Source organism: Anser anser, assembly GCF_964211835.1.
Source record: "Anser anser genome assembly, chromosome: 2".
Classification (NCBI taxonomy): Eukaryota; Metazoa; Chordata; class Aves; order Anseriformes; family Anatidae; genus Anser; species Anser anser.
In genome coordinates, this window is record NC_139721.1 from 75967683 (window position 1) to 75986918 (window position 19236).

Consider the following 19236-nt stretch of genomic DNA (forward strand, 5'->3'; position numbering starts at 1 on the left):
GCACCAAACTCCACATTCTTTGGCATATTGATACTGCTCTACTGTGTTTCCTTCTTCTCTTTACAATACAGAAACTTGGGGGAATATCCCTAGAGAGAAAAAAGGTCTTCTCACGTAGGGGCTTTCTCTCTGAGATTAGTAAAAGGGTGATTAAGAATGCAGGTAGAAGTAGCAGGGATGTTCATTAGAGAAAAGGGAGATGCAGGTGGATTTCATGAAGCAGTGTTTCTCAGACTTATAAGTCAAAGGATTGTATGAGAAGGAAGGAAAAAATTCCCTTCTAGTTCTTAAAAAAATCGACATCATTTATGTGGTTAAAAGTATGTCATGGTTGTTTTTTGTTTGTTTGTTCGTTTTTTAAGCAAAAAAAAAAAGTCTAGTGGTTAAATGTATTGAAGTCTCCAAGTTCAGCTGTTCTCAACATAACCGTTAAACATCAGTGTCTGTACAGTTAACTGTAGTTTGTCTTCTTTGTTCAAGTCCAGTATCAATACTGTACATTAAGACTTCTTGGCATCCATATAAGTGTGTAGAAGCTATTTAAATGTAATGAAATTATTAGAAATAGATTACTGCTAATTGTTTAATGCATAATGAAAACTTTAGGTAATCACCATCTGTAATCTGAAAAATATGGTTTCATATTTTCATACCATTTGGGGAAGGATAGGTTACATGTAGAGATATCAGAGGTAATTTGATAAAAGTGAAGATATGGTCAACATTAATGACCTATCAGGCAGCTTTTTATGTACTGACTATGGTAATAAAAGTGAAAGCAAAAGAAAAAACCTTGTCACTCTTGTTCTTGGCTTTTGAATATGGTGGGGTTTATGTAATACGTATGTGTTGACTTAAAAAAGTTGAGAAAGTTTGCTATTATAAAAATGTCTGTGTAGACTAAGAGACTTGTTTCATGTTCCTTAATAGGTGTGACCTTAGTAGAAATTTATATCCATTGAAAGTAAAAGCCTTTCTACATAAATTTCAGCATCTTTAGATACTTAATAGGTTGCCTTGAATTTTTCCTGTTTTTTCTGTGCTTTCACTTTGCTAGATTTTGTGCTGTTGGATGGCAAGTGGAACCTAAATTATCTAGCACAAATAAATTGACAGAATGCAAAATTTGTAATTTATCTTGTTCCATCTGCTCTTTTGTTGAACTAGATTTGTAATTAACAGGGATCTCTTTCAGGTAATATTGAGTTGGAGGACTACTGAATTCAGCATCTGCTTTTTCTTGCAGGCATGAGCTTATTTTGAGATAATTAGACTCTGCAATTGATGTTAAAAAGCTATGAAGAAAACTTAGTTAAAAACTAGCATGGAACCTATTAGTTTTCCTATTGAACTCAGTACACAATGTAACAAATGTGTCATGACATTTTTTGTTACTTGGAGTGATCTGTTGGGAATCTATAGAATATGCTTTTTCTTACAGTAGGCTTTTTGTCAAGTACAAACATTTTGTAGTTGGCAGGACTTTCACAAAAATGCTTCTTTAAAGGAAAAGCTGTTTCATAAGTGCCTTTTCTACACAGTTTATTCCCCAGATATGCCTTCACGGCTTCCAATCCAAGATATCTTTGCTGGACTGGTTACGAGTATTGGCACAGCAATACGATACTGGTTTCATTATACACTTGTGGCCTTTGCGTGGTTGGGAGTAGTACCTCTTACTGCATGTAAGTATAAATTTCTTGTATTGTAACACTCGTATACACAGAAGAACATGTTGCTTGCTGCAGCAACGTTTTGTGTGGCCAAAAAAAAACAACCACCTACTAGTTCAAAGACACATCCAACTTACTTTCACTCAGAAATTCTAGCTATTTGACTCTTGAGCCAGTACTGCAATGCTTTTATGATGTTGAGATAGGACAAAATGCATAAAAGGGCTTTTAAACTTCTTATTTCAGTAAAATGCATCTTCAGTTATCATCTCTTAAATCTGCGTAGAAGTTTTAATTTGATATTCTTTATTAACATTTGGCTAGAAGAATTGTCTTATTTTTTCTAACAATTAAAAATGAACATGCAAATTTTCTGTTAGTATGAACATCATAATTCTTTACAGTCATACATAAGGTGAGCAGTGAAACTCTGCATAGAAAAATTAACTAAAGGCCTATAAATAATAAAAAATCTGGCAGGAAAAGGGAGGACATTTAAATTGCTGCAGTATCTAGTTTGAAATTTACTTTTCAAATACAAACATTTCAACAAGGTAAAAGTTTCAACAAGGTAGAAATACCAAGAGGATGAAAAAGAAGGGAAAGGAATATAGCGTTCAATGAAGGAAATGATTGGAAGGGCATCTCGACAAACAGTAGAGTACCCCTTGAACAAAAGAGCAGGAAGCCAGTAAATGAACCTCTCTAGACAGTTTCTCAGTATGTTCTGTGCTTTTAGTAGTAGATGATGCTGGCTTAGTTTGAAAGTAGCACAGTACCGAGGTCAGCTGTAAAAAGGTGATCCTGTTTCTACAGCCTGTCCTTTCTGTGCAAGAAAAAGAACTTTTCTGGACATGGAGTAAACAAGATTACAAACTGCCCTAGACTAAAACTAAAAGTATTTTAAATTCTTTCCGTGGCTGATTCTGAAGTAGGCTATACATATGGATAAACTAGTTTTAAGATTGTGACTGAAAAATGGCAGTAAAAAGCTAACATTAACTAGTATTAAATATTAAGCCATAAAGCAGTGATTTGAAACACATGATGAAATGGTGGAACTCTTGGCTATCATGATACAGAATGTGTATGCAGGTTCAAAATATGATTGAACAAATCAATAGGAAAGAAATCCACCAAGGATTAATTAGCACAGTTATTTTGGCAGTGAAACACGTGAGAATGTACTGAGGAAGTTTTGCTGCAAGTACCTTTAACCTGTTTCTGTACTCTTCCTTAGGCGTTTGTTGTTGTGACCAGTGTTGGAGACAGGTCTAGTTGAATATTGGGTCTAACAGTATGGCAGTTCTTTTAATGTCTACCTCATCAAGTACAGCTTTGTTCCACGTGTCGTATGTGGTCTTGAGTTCTGTTGACACACTGAAAGTTAAGATTTTTTGCTTGTGATAAAAGTTATTTAGAAAGTCAGGTGAAAAGAAGGTACCTGTGATCCTTCCCAAATGAGGTCATAACCAAAAACAACTTTATACTATGCTTGTGTTTCTGTTATGCAGGTCGTATCTACAAGTGCTTGTTTACTGGCTCTGTGAGCTCACTACTGACACTGCCATTAGATATTCTGTCAACGTAAGTACTTAACCAGTTTGTTACAAATTGCCTTCCTCATCAGATAACGGTGAAAATGGTCCCTCAGTGTCCTTTTCTTCCAGCTTTTTATCTTTCATTGTCTTACACTAGGAACTGTCCATTTCCCTTTGCATAGTGGGATGTTTGGCCCTTTGTTTTACAACAGAAATCATTTCACTTCGAAGTTCTGTTACTTGATTTCTTTGGAGATGGAAAGCTGAGTTTATAAAATGGGCCCTGGTTAGTGGCTTGAAGATTTATATGTGATGTCAAGAGAACTTATGCTTCAAAATTCTTTAATTATTTAAAAATAATAATAATATCCTTTAAGTACTTCTACAAGATTTTAGAACAGTTTAAACCTGATGCCACATAGTAGAATATTAGTATATATTATTATATATAATAGTGGTATATTGTTTGCTTTGCTCCATTTTTATATTCTGACTTAATTTTATTCATCCTGAATTTCTCATGCGATAGATTTTTTTTATCTGTTCGCATTTTAGTTAGCATTTATATTTTAATGCTTCAGTCACCGTACATTATTGAGTACTGTCCCTTTTAGTCTTTTTTAAATCAATATCATATAAAGAATTAGTAAATTACCAATACAACAGAATTTCAGTTTTTTTCTTAGATCTGTTTTTTTTTTTTTTCATTCTCTTAAACCTGAGGAAGTGAAACTCAGTTTGATTAGAATCACTTGCAAGTTCAGCAGATTCTGAATGAATGTCCTGTCTTGTTTAGATAAGTCATCTCAATTTTTTCTTTAAATTACCTGCTGTTGAGCTATTTGATTTTTAGGCACCGGGGCATGTTACATTTCATTAATTTTTGATAGCAGGGAGAGATACTCACTTGAGATTAAGAACAGTATTTTTCCTGTGATCTCTCATTAAACATAAGTTTCATTCTGACTTGACTGAGAAGGATCTGCAGTTTTACAACTGAACTTGGAGCACATTTTTTGATGTCTATTTACAGCCTATGGAATCTATAGTTAGGGAAAATAAAGGATTCAAGTATGTGTCAACTCTTAATAGTGTGTGAAACTTTGACATCTATTTTTTTGACAGAGTCTATTTCAATAGCACCTTGTGTCATCTTTTCATTTCTGGTCCCTGTCGTATTCACCATGTTGTGCAGGCACAAGTGTTTGTGTGGCTGCCTGGAGAGTCAGGCTGATACTTCACAGGGGAATGGCAAAGTACTGTGACAGCGTATTTCTTCCTTATTTTAAATGACTTAGTGTAGTCAGTCTGTTTCCTGAGCAAATTCACTGTGGCTAAAGAGTAATGCAAAGGTGGAAACAAGTGGGAAGGGATACCCAGAATAGGCGTGAGGGTTATTTAAGTCAATTTAAGTACCTATTGCGTTATTTGAAACCCTGGTTTCAGCTAGCTAACTGAACTTTGTTTTGCTCCTTCTTTACAGTTAGATACGACTTGATAGATTAGGATTTTTAAAGTGCAGTGTGGAACAGTAAATGTCTGGGGTAAAAGACTACCTGAAAAATAGAGTCAAAGGCAAACCCAGCGGTTCCATTTGGTTAGGGTAGCTCAGCAGATAAAATGTTTCAGTGGATGAAATTACGCATCTTGCCATTTAGACAGATCTTCTACCGTATTGAATCCAAATTCTATATCTAGAAGAAATAACTTTGATATAGCAATATAATTTACTTAGTGACTATTGTATTTCATTTGCATTTCTTGGAAATAGTTTTTCCTGAACTACACTTGAAGCTTCTCTTCATCTTGAGTCAGCACCTGTTTCTGAGGAATATTTCTGTTTAAACAGTAATTTAATTTTGAAAGCCAAACCAGAGGGAAATACAGCGTTTTCCAAATCAGTGTTTATCTTGGCACTTAAAATCATTTTTATACAGGTACTTAAAACCTTCCTAAATGAAACCTCCTTGGAATGGATTTTTAAAAACTAAATAAAATTACATCTACATAGTTTCTTTACCTAGGTAAATGAATAAATTCAACTTTTCACACAAATGTATGTTTCTGTTGATTTGAACTAAGAGTGTCTGTCTGTTTGTGGAAGTTAACAATGACTAAGTGTAGTCTTAATAAGCAAAATAGATTTATAATTAATGTTTTTCTCTCTTTATCAGGGAGAACTTACTGGCTGACTGTTTGCAGGGTTGTTTTGTGGTGACATGCACTCTGTGTGCATTTATCAGCCTTGTTTGGTTACGTGAACAGATTGTCCATGGAGGAGCACCACAGTGGTTGGAACAAAATCAGCAGCAGCCACTCAATGGTGTTGGTCAACAAAATGAGGTAAACTTAACTGCCCAATAGTTCATAATAAATTTAGGAAATATGTTGGTGTGAATAACTACATTATCAGAACCCATCTTAGTGCAGTGTATTTGATTTGTACATTAAGAGACTGAACATGTGCTTCTATATAAACTCATCACTGTTCTGTTCTTGAAGTTCTATTGAATGGAATGATAATGAATTTGTTTCAGTATAATTTTTGTAACTTTAAAATTGTTTGGATTCATACGACTACGTCCATATCTGTTGCATTTTTTGAAGAGAATTTTGTACATATAAAGCTGAATTGTCAGCCATAGTAAATGAAGATGCCACATTTCTCTTTTTCACAAGTATTTCAGTTCACTGTTGTATAAGTAGTTGGAGGTTTTGTGAAACCTTTGAAGTTGGAGATTCTCTGCCCTCCCCGCCACCTTAATTCGCATGTATGCTTTTAGTGCTTACACAAGACTCTTAGGTGGAAGAAAAGATGATAAAGGTGGTACATGCATGGGGGAGAATACTTGATCAGAATTTTATTTTCTTGTGATAAATATCAACTTTTTAAAGAGCAAGATACAAATCTTAAGTTTTATGACTCACTTGGATTGTCTCTGAATTATCATCTTTCTAATATAATGACAGTTTTTGTAGGTTCAGGAGGGGTTCTCTGTTGAACACTGGTGAGACCACACTTGGAGTGCTGTGTTCAGTTCTGGGCTTCCCAGTCCAATAGGGGCAGGGATATAGTGGAGTGAGTACAACAAAGATCCAACAGGAATGATTAAAGGACTGGAACATCTGACATGCAACGAGAAGCTGAGAGAGATGGAACCATTCAGCCTGGAGAAAACATGCTCAGGGTGGACCTCATGAGTGTGTATGAATGCTGGATTGGAGGGTGTAAAAGACAGAAGCAGAGTCGTCTTGGTAGTATGGAGTGACAGAATGAAAAGTAATAGGCACAAATCAAAATAGAAATTACATAACGCCTTTTTTACTGTAAGGGCAATCTGCTGCTGAAACAGGTTGCCTAGAGAGGTGGAGGAGTTACTGAAAAACATCTGGAAACTGCGCTGAGCAATCTGCTGTAGCTGACTCTGAGTAGGTGGGATGACTAGATGACCTTTAGAGGCCACTCCCAAACTCAGCTGTTCTGTGAAGAAGTCTTGAATGTCTCTCTCTTTCTTTTAAGAGAGTAATTGTTGCTTCTCAATGCTTACCTAAATAAATAAATATTATTTGATACACTTCTTGTTTTTTCCTGGATACAAGATAAAGTACAAAGAGTATAATCAATTTAACTGAGTGCTAGTAACCTGTTTCTGCAGGCTCAGGCTGTTGCAAATGGCGGTGTTGAAAATGCTGTGCTTGATCAACCTGCTAACCCAGCTGCTGAGAATGTAGTTGTAGGCGAGAACCCTGAAATTCAAGAAGAACAAGTAGATGAAGAAGAGGAGGATAACGAAGATGAAGAAGATGCTGTAGTAGAAGATGCAGCAGATGCAAACAATGGAGCACAAGGTAACAGGTGACTCAAAACAGTAATGTTCTAATTTTTTTAAAATGTAAGTGAAACTTGAAAATCGAGCTGTCATAACTCAAGGAAGCTAATTGTATAACTTCCCACTTCAGATTATTTATCTTTCTGGTTTTGCAAATTTCATGTATTTCTTTTGAGTATTAAAGCATTTGCTTGCTGAAAAGCTGTCAGCATTCATGAGTTGAATGTTACGCACATAAGCCCTTTTGTTTATTTAAAGCATAGTATGGAGTAGTTGAATCTGGTTTGGGGTGAGTCTGACAGCTGTAAAAATGGCTCTTGTCTCCTCAGATGACATGAACTGGAACGCTTTGGAATGGGATCGAGCAGCAGAAGAGCTTACTTGGGAGCGAGTGAGTAAGAATAACTTCTGTGACTTATTTCTACTTATTTCTCTCTGATTTATACTTGAAATGATTCTCAGCATTTCTGTAATAAAATCCATCAGGGATATATTTGGATATTGTTGTCTGGTGTGAAAACTGGTAGTAAGAGTCCTTTACAATCCCGAAAAGGTCACCATATTAGAAATAAAATATGATTATACTCCTTAAACATCAAAAAGTCATTTCATTGATGTGTAGTTCAGTAACAGCTTGAAATCTATTAGCAGAGACCTTTCTGAAGTCTTCAGTTTGGTCAGGTTTAGAAATCAATTACAGTTTGCATTAAGGATGCTAGGTCATAGGAACAGCGCGTTGTGTTGTTGATTATAGTTTAATACTTACTTTTATATTCATGAAAGCATCGATAACATCAAAACTACTAAAGAAACCTGAAATTTTAGTTAGGTACTTTATGTATTTGAAAAAAAAAACAAATATACTTCATAAAAAATGATGGAGCGTTTTAATGCAGTACTGCTTCTGTTTTGTTTATGGATCACAGGTTCCATAGTTAGACATGAGATGTACTCTATAATCAGATAGAGAACTATCAGAGCTCAAGAACTATTTTTTGTGGCTGGTTTAGATCAACATCTGAGTTCAAAGCTCACTCCATACAACAAAATCTACCTGAAGGTAGATGAAACAGCTTCATTTCATTTACCATTACCACTAGTGCCCAAGGCAGACAGTTGTTTGTTACAGTTGTTGCCTTGAACAAGGTCAAGAAATTCAAGTTTCATCACGAGGAACAAGCAGCTAAGTACCAAACAGCCACTCACTCACAAGCCCCAGGTGGAGTGGGGGAGAGAATAGGGAAGGTAAAAGTGCAAGAACTGATGGGCTGAGATAAAGACAGCTTACTAGGTAAAGCAAAAGCCATGCACACAAGCAGAGCAAACCAAGGAGTTTGTTGCTGTTTCCCATCAGCAGGCAGGTGTTCAGCCACTCCCAGGAAAGCAAGGCTCATCATTAATGCGTGATGTCTTCTTGAGAAGACAAACATCATCACTCCGAATGTCCCCACCTTCCACCTTTTTCCCCCCCAGCTGTTACTGCAGGGCATGGCATATGGTATGGATCTATCAGTTTGAGTCAGCTACGCTGGTTACATCCCCCCCAGCTTCATGTGCACCCCCAGCCTCCCTGCTGGCAGGGCAGTACGAGAAGCAGAAAATTACTCTGTAAGCACTGCTCTGCATCAGCTAAAACCATCAGTGTACTATCACCCCTAGTTTCATCAAAAATCCAAAACACAGCATCATATAAGCCCGTATGAAGAAAATTAACTCTATCCCAGCCAAAATCATGTCAGGGACAGGTCGTGATCTTTGCCTGTGTCTAATGGAAAGATGCTTAGTTTGTTTTGAAGGGTATTCAATGACAAAGAGCATACATACACTCAGGTTTCTGAACCCTTTTATTGTGTACATCAAGAGGGAAGTCTTATTTTTGAACTTAACTTATGTTCTAGGAAATGTTGATATATTCCTAATGGGAAATATTTTAATGTCTCTCCATGAATATAGAAATAAATTTTAGGAAAGTCACATAACCATTTCTAATCCTATTGCTGACATAGGCAATAGATCTCTAGTTAACATTTAATATCAAAAGGGGGGGAAGGCTTCTCTGCTGTTTCATCTTGTGAAAATAACATGCAAGCTTTCTGAATTTTCAAAAATATCTTTGCATCTTCGTTTACTTTGTACAGTATGTACAACTTGTAGCACAAAACCCTGGAAGAAATTAGCTTTGAGCCTGGAACTTTATAGCAGTAATCATATGAGTGTCAGGACTAAAATAGTAGAAAATCCTTGAAGTGTGGAGAAATAGACATCCTATTTTTGGCAGTTCTGTGGATGCTTCTTGTAAGAGCTGTGCAGAATGATGGTGGATATGTTTCCTGTCTTCCCTAGCTGTAAACCAATTCTGTTCTAAATTTAGTAGCATATGACATAGCAACATTATCTGGTTACTAGTTACTTTTTTGCATTGAAGGTAAAAATAATACTCTTCCACTTCTCTCAGTGAAACATAAGGTCATATGTTGAAACTAGGAAGCAAAAAAAAATTGCTCCTTGTTTTAATACTGCATTGTTTAAATGATTTTTAAATAGCAGTTCAAACACTAAAATTTCTTATAAATACAAAATCTTTGTTAAATTCTTTAAGATCTTGGATAGAAGTAGCCTTATAAATTAGGCAGTTAACATGGGTGGTTTGTCATATATAGATATATATATATATATTAAGATATTTTATATGGATATCACTGCCTTTCATCAACTAAGTATACTGTATTTAATGAGAACTTAGTTTCTACCTTTATCATTAAGAATTTGTCTCTGGATTCTGTTGACTGAGCAATAGGAAAAACTCGTGACTATTGGACATTAAAATCAGAGTGTAAAAGGCTTCTGTGATGCCAATATTAAACATGTTACTTGCATTTTTCTGATGAATAAAACTAACTTTATCTTCACAGATGCTTGGGCTTGATGGATCTCTGGTTTTTTTAGTAAGTGAAATCTTGCATTTCAAGAATTTCTATAACAGGCTTGTCTTAAAAAAAAAAAAACAACTTTTTTTTAATGTAATCATTCTATTTGAAGTCCTTATTTTCATTTGATATAAATTCTTTAAAGAGATTTTCATATGATATCATGACCAAGCAAATTGTATATTTTTAGGAGTTTCATAAAGTGGAGTGCTGTTAGTGGCATAAAAGTTGAAATTCTTAAAAGACTTTGGATCATGTGCTTTGTTGTAAATAAAAATGAGACAGTTTTTATAAGCATACACTGGATATATATACCTGTTCTAGTTTTAAGTTATACTCTTTATGTTATTGTTAAAATAGTGCCCTCATTACACCTTCTCTAGTTTGCCTTAATACCAACAAAATGGCAACAGTGATTATTTTTTTTTTTAGCATACACTAGATTTTAGAATGTAAAATCTTTAGTTATGTTTCTTGACTTTGCTGGCTTTTTTTTATTACCCCCTAGAATTTTTTCCCCGTTGCATGTTATTTTAATTGATATCAGTATTAAATCTTTTTTAAGATCTTCACAGTAGTTAGCCTAGTGAAAGTTATATCTTTTTAAATTGATTCAAATTTTTTTTCTGGTTAAGAAAATTGAGCAAAGCATTCCTTAAAAATCTGCTTTTTAACACTTGTCTGTTGGTGAGCCCATGTTGATTATCTCCCTGACAAACTCTTATGTATAATGCATATCATCTAGTGGGCAGTTTCTTACAGTTTACTTGTAAGATTCTCTCTGCTGCCCATCCCACCTGATTGTGGGGGATACCAAACTTTGAGTTCAGAGGGAAGGGAGTGCAGAGTCAATGGCAACAAACTAACTCATCACAGTTACATTCATCAGGTATCATCTGATAGATCTCTTATTTTAAGAATAGAAGCCTTCTATATTTTAAAGGGAACAATAAGTTTTGCTGTCTTCCAGCAGTATAATTTTTGCTTTATTTTGTGTGTGAAAGAAATAGAATTATTATATATTAACTTGTTCACTAGATAGTTTAATGGATAAACGTGTCATGTTTGAAATAAAGTAGCTTACATCATTAGTAATTGATCTCAATAATAATTAAAATTCCAGTGTACTTACAGCTGAGTTCACATCTTAGCTAAAAGTATTAATAGTGCTGTCAGTTCTAGAGTTAATGCTATCAGTTTTGTTTATAGGTTTCTTTTACAAAATAATTGTTAAAATTCAAAAGAAACTTTTCTTATTTATAAAACAAATATTCATATACACTTTGTATAACTGCTTTTAAAGGGAACTATTGATACTGATTTTTAAATCAAAGCTTATTCTGTAAAAATAAAAATGTTAAAGCCAAATACTAATGTTCTTATCCAGGTAGGTATCCATGAATAAACAGATGTTTTCATAATCTGCCCTAACATGAGACATGCAAGTTCTGGTAATAAGAGACAGTTGAAATAAGTTTAGATAAAAAAAAAAAGTCACTTATTTAAATGACTGACATTTATGTACTGTTTTCTTCCTCCCTTCCTCCCCCGTACTCCTCACAGGAACATGTGTTTTGGGTGGTATCTTTAAATACATTGTTCATACTTGTGTTTGGTAAGTATCATTTGCTCTTAGTTTAAAAAAGTTATTTCTTTGTACAGTAATAATTCAGATTAATTTTAAAGCTAAATAGATGTTGTAACTTCTAAAAATAGAACCACAAATGCACTCAGAATACAAATAATAAATCTTTATTGCTTTTAGCATTATCATTTAATTCCTCTAAGTGTTTAGTTTGAAATAGGAAATCTAGCAAAAACTTAATGATGTCAGCTAGATCACAGGAAATAGTATTTTCAGAATACTGTTAAATTAAAGGAGGAACCTCATGGAATTTCATTTGTGAGCAATTGCAGTACCTATAGGAATGAGTTGGGTACGCTTCTTTTTATAGTTTTCCTTAGATATAGTCACATTACTTCTTAGATCAAGAATCCATTTATGAGCTCAAAACTGGGGGGGAGAAGGCAAGACAAGAATGTAGCTGACTCTGTAAAGTTGTCAAATATAATTCCATTTTGTGTCCTAGACAAATACCAAACAGCTTTCCTTAGTTCATACAACTAAATTAGTCTGACTTACTTTTTAGAAAAAAAATAGGGAGGGAGGTGGCACTAACAAATTTAGAAACGTGTATTTTTCGAGATCCTCCTGAGAGGCATTAGATTGTGGTTCAGTTTCAGTTCTGTTTGTACCTTGTACCTCGAGTGACATTGGAGAATAACAGTCCTTCACTGTGCCTTAATTTTGCCTGTTTCACCTTTGCTACTACCTTTCTGAATACAGTGGTCAGGCTCATTTGTGCTGTTAATTTGACACAAGTTTGTGCAGAAGCAGCATTATTTTACATGCAAGGTAGATCATTTTATAGTCTTGAAGAGACACTGGACATAAAATTTCACTTGCTCTTAATTGCCATCATAAAAATAGATTTGGTTATGATGCCTTTTTTTTTTGAGTGCCTTAGAGCCTTAAAAACTGAAGCCATACTGTAGATAGCATATTTTCCCTTGCAAAGTAAAGCTCACAATACCAAACAAGTGATTTGAGCATTTAGTTCCTGAAACAAATGAGATCAAAATAAAGTAAAAAGAATCATAATGTAAATTTTAATTCACCAGAAACTGTAACTTTTCTAATAAGAGTGTAGGAATATACTTGAGTTTTTTTCTTTCTGACAACTACAGATTAAAATTAATTATCAGAGATTAATTGGCAGGCTTTTAATTGCTATAAAATTTAGGCTTTTACATAGCTGATAACTCTGAAATACCTACATCTTTTATTTAGATTTAAGAACAGCTGACTAACAAGAATAATCACCGAAGTTGTCATTTAGATGGTTTTTCAGTAGCTCTGAATGTGTTTTCCGGATGGGAAACTAACAGAATAGAAGGTGAATGACTTTCCAGAGCAAGTGAGACGGAGATCTGGGAATTTAATTTGTCTCAAACCTATTTTCAGTATCTTCCCTGCTAAGTAATGCTGCCTAACTTGGGGTTGCCAAATCTCTAGTTGTTAGTTTCCCAGTCATGGTGAGTTCAAATGTCACAGGAAGTACTTACTAGTAGATAAAACAGAGGGAAAGAATTTGGATCTTTGGAAAGAACATTACTGGTCCAAATGTTCTCCTGTATTGTTCTCTTCAAGTTGATTATGTTCTGAGTTAATTCATAAGTGCTGTAGCACTTATAGTACTCAGAGGGATTTATGCTCCTTCATGCTCCCTATTGAAAAGGGTCTATTAAAAAATCTCTTTTAAAGAACGTTGTTTTAGAAAACTTGATAAACTGTGTACTATAATCTCATAAAGCATTCAAAATAAAAAACATATGGCTTTTAAGTCAAGAATTTGCTGTCTGTAGGAGTTGTGGTTGTGTTTTTTTCATCTGACTTTTCTCTTGTTCTCACTGGGCATGAAGGACTTGAGACCTCCACCTATCTTTCATATTTTTGCCCTTCCCAGTTACTGCTAAGGTTTTGTGTTTTTGTTTTGTTTTTTTTTTTTTGAAAGGGCCTTAGAATTAAGATTTTCTGATCGTTGTTCAGGGTAGTGCATGTCCTGATAAATCTTTTTTGCATTTTTTTGATATGTTGGTTTGTATAGAGATGAGGACGAGAGAGAAAATCTTTATGCTTCTTGTTTGGGGGTACGTTTGGTCTACAGTAGTACCCAGAGTGGGTTATCATAGAATCATTTAGGTTGGAAAAGACCTCTAAGGTCACCACTGAAGGCTGTATAGGCAAAAATGAAGGTTATAGGCAAAAATGAAGGCAAAATAGCCAAAAGTCATTGCTTCTCTTTTACTTTCTTGTTACTTTCCTATGGGACTAGAGGGATGCAAGCTTTGAACTCTTTAGTCCTTTGGAGCTTAGTCAGACCACAGAGTGAGTTAAAATGACTGTTTGATCTTGTTACGAATGCTGAGATGTCAGGAAGTGGCAAAAGTACAGTGTGTTTAAATTCATTCCTCCTGAGACCTCAGAACTGGCAAGAGTGAGTTGTCAGGAATGGTGATAGTTCTTAATACGGTCATTCAGGGTAGAAGTAAAAGCCTCCTCAGTTTCTCCATATCCCATCACTGGACTGTTGTCTCTCCTTGTTATCTTCAGAGCTTTCATTTTTCATAATCCTAAAAGTGAGAACAGTAAAAGTGTGAATCGTAAGTGTGGGAAAGTAAGTATTCAGACAGGTTCCTGCAGCAGTGTATGTATGAGAATGATATCAATCTAGTATGTAAGACTAGGAAATGGAATTAATTTACACACTGCAATACGAGCTAAGGGGAAGACTCTCATCTTAGTTTGTGCAGGTTTATATTGTTTAGTCTTTCAGTGTGAGTTCTAACTTGACTTCATAAAATGGTGGAAGTATAGCACAAATATTTGCATAAAGTTTTTTGAGTTTTTCATCAAAATTGATGAGAAGTATAATAATTACTGTGTTGTACTATACATACTGTAAATAGGACTCTGATTAGCAGTTCTGATGGCCTTTTCTTTTCCTTTTTGCTTACATTATACAGCATTTTGTCCATACCACATTGGTCACTTCTCCATTGTTGGCCTGGGCTTTGAGGAATATGTAAGTACTGTTTTATACTTTCAAAATGTAAAAGCTGCCACTGTTTATTGTAATCGCAGTATTTTTGTAGAATCTTTACACTTTTATTTGTGATATGAATAATAACCTGGAAGTCTGTTTTTTTAAAAAAAAAAACTTTTTGTAATCTATTTAAAAATATTCTCTCACTCTTTCACACTTCTTCCATTATTTAAGTTTCAAGTGAGGTTTCTTCCTTTTACAAAAAATGCATGTATGGTATTCTTTGTGTTTTTGTTAACAGCGTCTTGTTCATGTACAGTTTTAGTGTGTAGTGGGAAACTTTTAGATTTGGTGATGGTAGGTAGTGAAGGCTAGGTGGTGGTGTAAGATAACACTTTGTTTCATATATGGAGGTTAATGATAGAATATACTGAGTTGGAAGGGACCCACAGGGGTCAATGAGTCCAACTCCTGGCTCCACACAGCACTACCCAAAAATCAAACCCTATGTCTGAGAGCATTGCCCTAACGCTTCCTGAACTCCATCAGGCTCGGTGCTGTGACCACTGCCCTGTGGGGCCTGTCCCAGTGCCCGACCACCCTCTGGGTGCAGAACCTTTCCCTAACCCCCAGCCTGACCCTCCCCTGTCCCAGCTCCATGCCGTTCCCTCGGGTCCTGTCGCTGTCCCCAGAGAGCAGAGCTCAGCGCCTGCCCCTCCGCTCCCCTCGTGAGGGAGCTGCAGGCCGCCACGAGGCCTCCCCTCAGCCCGCTCTGCTCTGGGCTGAGCAAACCAAGGGACCTCAGCTGCTGCTCCTATGTCTTGTCCTCTACACCCTGCACCATCTTTGTTGCCTTCCTTTGGATGCTGTCTAATAGTTTTTTGTCCTTTTTATACTGTGGCACCCAAAACTGCACACAGTGCTCAAGGTGAGGCTGCAGCAGCACAGACTAGTGCAGGACAATCTCTTTCCTTGACTAGCTAGCAGTGCTGTGTTTGATGCAACCCTGGACACGGCTGGCCCTTTTGGCTGCCAGGGCACACTGCTGGCTCATGTTCAACTTGCTGTCAACTGGAACCCCCAGATTCCTTTCCACAGGGCAGCTGTCCAGCCTCTTGTCCCCCAGTATGTATATCCATGGTTGCCCCTTCCCTGGTGCAGAATCCAGCACTTGCTCTCGTTACACTTCATGTTGATGATTGCTCAGCTCTCTAATTTGTCAGTATCTCCCTGCGAGGCCTGTCTGCACTCAAGGGAGTCAACAGCTCCTCGTAGTTTAGTGTTGTCTGCAAACTTGCTTAGTGTACATCTGAGTCCTGCATCCAGATAATTTATAAAAACATTAAAGAGATATGGCCCTAAAATGGGGCCTTGAGGAACCCCACTAGTGACTGGCTGCCAGCGTAATATAAGCCTATTTACTAAAAGCCTTGGAGTCTGACCTGTCAGCAAATTGTTCACGCATCATATTAGGTGTTGGTTTGGATGTACGCTGGACCTTTTGTCCAGGAGGATACTGTGAGAAACAGTATCAGAAGCTTTGCTGAAACCCAGAAAGATTACATCAGCTGGCTTCCCTTGGTCAACTAGTTGGGTGACGTTGTTATAAAAGGAAATGACATTTGTTAAACAGGAGTTTCCCTTGTGTTGGCTTTCCTTTCTGTCTTGGCTGTTACCAATGAATAGTTGTCTTTCAGGTGTTTTTCAGTAAGTCCTAGAATAAGCTTCTCCTTAAGTTTACCAGGTACTTGCAAAATTTACCAGTGAGACTGACAGGTCTGTAATTACTGTGGTCTTCTTTCTGCCTTTCTTGAAAATTAGGACAGCAAAAAGGTTGTTACATGAATGAAGAAAAGTATTGTGTGACTTCCAGTAAATAGAACATTTTCTACTCTTGCTGGAGCTACCAAAAAACTAGCAGATTAAAATATGTAAAAACTAATTTAACTTGTCATTCTTCTTAAAGAGTTGAGATTTGGACTCTGTCTTAATTATGTGAAAAAGAGAAGTAATCTTCAAAGAGACTGATAAATCTTCCCTTTTTTTTTCCCCCCCTCCAGGTTCAAGCATCTCACTTTGAAGGGCTGATTACAACTATAGTTGGATATGTTCTGCTGGCAGTGACTCTAATTGTTTGTCATGTATCCTTTTGTCATCAGTTACCTGCTTCAGATTTTACATGAGTCATCTTTCTGGAGATATTTTGGGGATGCTCAGAGGTGTTGCAGATGCAACTGATTCACCGTTTTGTTCTGCTTTTTCTGTGAAATTAGAAGAAAAGCTTTCAGTTTTCCTGGACCTTTTTCAGGTTGTGAGTGGAACTGCATTCTTCAGAACCCCTCTACATCTTTAATGAAACAAAATCTTAGGATATTATGGGGGGTCTAAAGGCATACTTGAATGCCTCTGGGTAAATTTTGAAGGTCTGTCCAAGAAGACTAGTGAAGAAGCCTTCCCCCCCCTCTTCTCCCCTTTGGTAAAAGCCACATAACATAGTATTTTATATTAAACTATGAAATGCTGGACTTGTTATTAAGTGTTTTTCAGTATTTTCTTGACAGAACCCTTTAGGGTTTGGCAGCGCTTGTTAAGTTCCAGCGATCACGTCGTTTATTAGGAGTTTGCTACATTGTTGTCAAGGTAATCCCTTTTTTTGTGTAGCAAAACAAACTTCTTTGAATTTAAAGTTACATTATAATTTTCTTAATAATTTCTGTCAATCTACTGAGATGTTCTTTACTTTTTTTTCCCACCCCTAAGGTTTCCTTGTTAGTGGTGGTAGAAATTGGTGTGTTTCCTCTCATCTGTGGCTGGTGGTTGGATATATGCTCTTTGGTAGGTATAGAAATACAGGATAAAATCTTTTTTAAGTGTTTATATTTAAAGGAAGAAAGTTCTAACGAGAACTGTTGATATGAGTTGGATGACACATTTACTGTTCTTGTAAACATAATGTTTCTAGAGTGAGAGGGTTGGGTTTCTTTCAGGCACTTAATGTTAATTTTGTTTTCCTTTATATGACTCAAAAGTTAACCTACTAGAACTAAGCTAATAAGATTGTAACCCTTTTTACTGCATTTACAAGACCACTGTGATAATAAATTTGCAGGCAAATTGGTGCACTGAATAAATTTGTTTATGGCAGCCGTCTTGCATGAGATGCTAATGACTTCATGTTTTAATAGTTGCATGATCTCTTTTGAAAAAGATTCTTGCTGTGTTTGCTTGGAATTAAAAAGGACAGCTGCGTAAAATTAAAGAAGATTTTCTGGAAAAGAAAAGATTAATTCTAAATGGAGAAAATTAATTTCTTCTAGCCTTCATAGAACTGTAATTTTACTTGTTTTCTTCCATCACAGTGCTACTCTGTTTGAACTGATTTATAACATATGCAGTGTATGTAAACGGTTGAGCTGGCTTCTTTCTTCTCTCTGTATGTCATGGATCAGAAATTGATCTTCAGTTGCTGTTCCTAATGTAAATGTTCATAAGTATTCTTTTTTATTTATTTAAATGCTATAATTTATGGATGCATGATTCAGACATATAATTTAAATGTCAAGTAGTGTATATGCACTAGGATAAACAAAATAACTAATTGTAGAAGTTTCCCAAATTTTATTTATATTTGTTTATTACTTAACTTTTAGGAAATGTTTGATGCCACTCTGAAAGACAGAGAATTGAGCTTTCAGTCTGCGCCAGGTACCACGATGTTTCTGCACTGGTTAGTTGGAATGGTTTACGTCTTCTATTTTGCATCCTTCATTCTTTTACTGAGAGAGGTAAGTCTATAAGGACAAAATTGTTAGGCAACATTAATTAGAGAAGCTTGCATGTTGAGCTGTTAGTTAGGTCTTTTGCAACCAGCTATTGCTGCTACTGTGTTCTGCGTGGATTTCAGTTTTGTTTGAAAAGGGCCACACTGGTACCTACTGCAGTGGAAAATTATGAGTTATTTTACTTCAACATTTTCAGTTTACAGAGTCTTCAAAAATGGGAGCTGCAGTGAATCTGAATGCATTTTCAATTGTTAAATATTAACACGTGAAGGCTAAGCTTGTAATTAATTATTGCTTCTCTAGTCCTCTATGAAAATGCTTTCCTTATTCTTTTTCTGTATCATTTTGTTGAACCATGTTATGTTTATACTCGTTATGTGTTTTTTTTAAAAAAAAAAAAAGATGTAGCAGGGTTACATAGAATGTAACATGAATGACATGAAATACAAAGATAATTTTCCCTTGATGACTGTTTTCTGTTTCCCACTTTAGGTACTGAGACCTGGTGTCTTATGGTTTCTCAGGAATTTGAATGATCCAGACTTCAATCCTGTGCAGGAAATGATTCACTTGCCTATTTATAGACATCTCAGGAGGTTTATATTATCAGTGGTAAGGACTTTTCTTACAAATTTCTGTACTTAGAAAGAAAACTTCATCTGTTACTTTAACTCCCATATACAGTACTACATATTTAAGGAAAGACATTTTCACCATGAAGGTGATCAAACTCAAACTGGTTGCCAACAGAATCCGCAGCTTTTGAGATAACGAAAACTCATCTGGACAAGGATCTGAGCATCTTGATGCAGTTGGGTTTGCTCTGAGCAGAGGGTCAGACTAGTTTACTTTAGAGGTTGCTTCCAAAACAAATGA

General features: G+C 35.8%; 1 protein-coding gene across 4 annotated transcripts in view; it reads left to right on the forward strand.

Moving 5' to 3' along the window:
• MARCHF6 (membrane associated ring-CH-type finger 6) overlaps positions 1–19236 on the forward strand; it is a 48975-nt gene that overhangs the window by 11999 nt on the left and 17740 nt on the right. For all 4 annotated transcript variants that reach the window (XM_083822798.1, XM_083822801.1, XM_083822799.1 and 1 more), the window contains exons 4-16: positions 1542–1685; positions 3188–3260; positions 5389–5557; positions 6871–7063; positions 7374–7435; positions 9957–9989; positions 11535–11586; positions 14559–14617; positions 16639–16719; positions 17150–17218; positions 17339–17413; positions 18229–18363; positions 18853–18972. In XM_083822798.1, the coding sequence (XP_083678924.1) occupies positions 1542–1685; positions 3188–3260; positions 5389–5557; positions 6871–7063; positions 7374–7435; positions 9957–9989; positions 11535–11586; positions 14559–14617; positions 16639–16719; positions 17150–17218; positions 17339–17413; positions 18229–18363; positions 18853–18972 (1265 nt within the window). The remainder of the gene's footprint in view (positions 1–1541; positions 1686–3187; positions 3261–5388; positions 5558–6870; positions 7064–7373; positions 7436–9956; positions 9990–11534; positions 11587–14558; positions 14618–16638; positions 16720–17149; positions 17219–17338; positions 17414–18228; positions 18364–18852; positions 18973–19236) is intronic.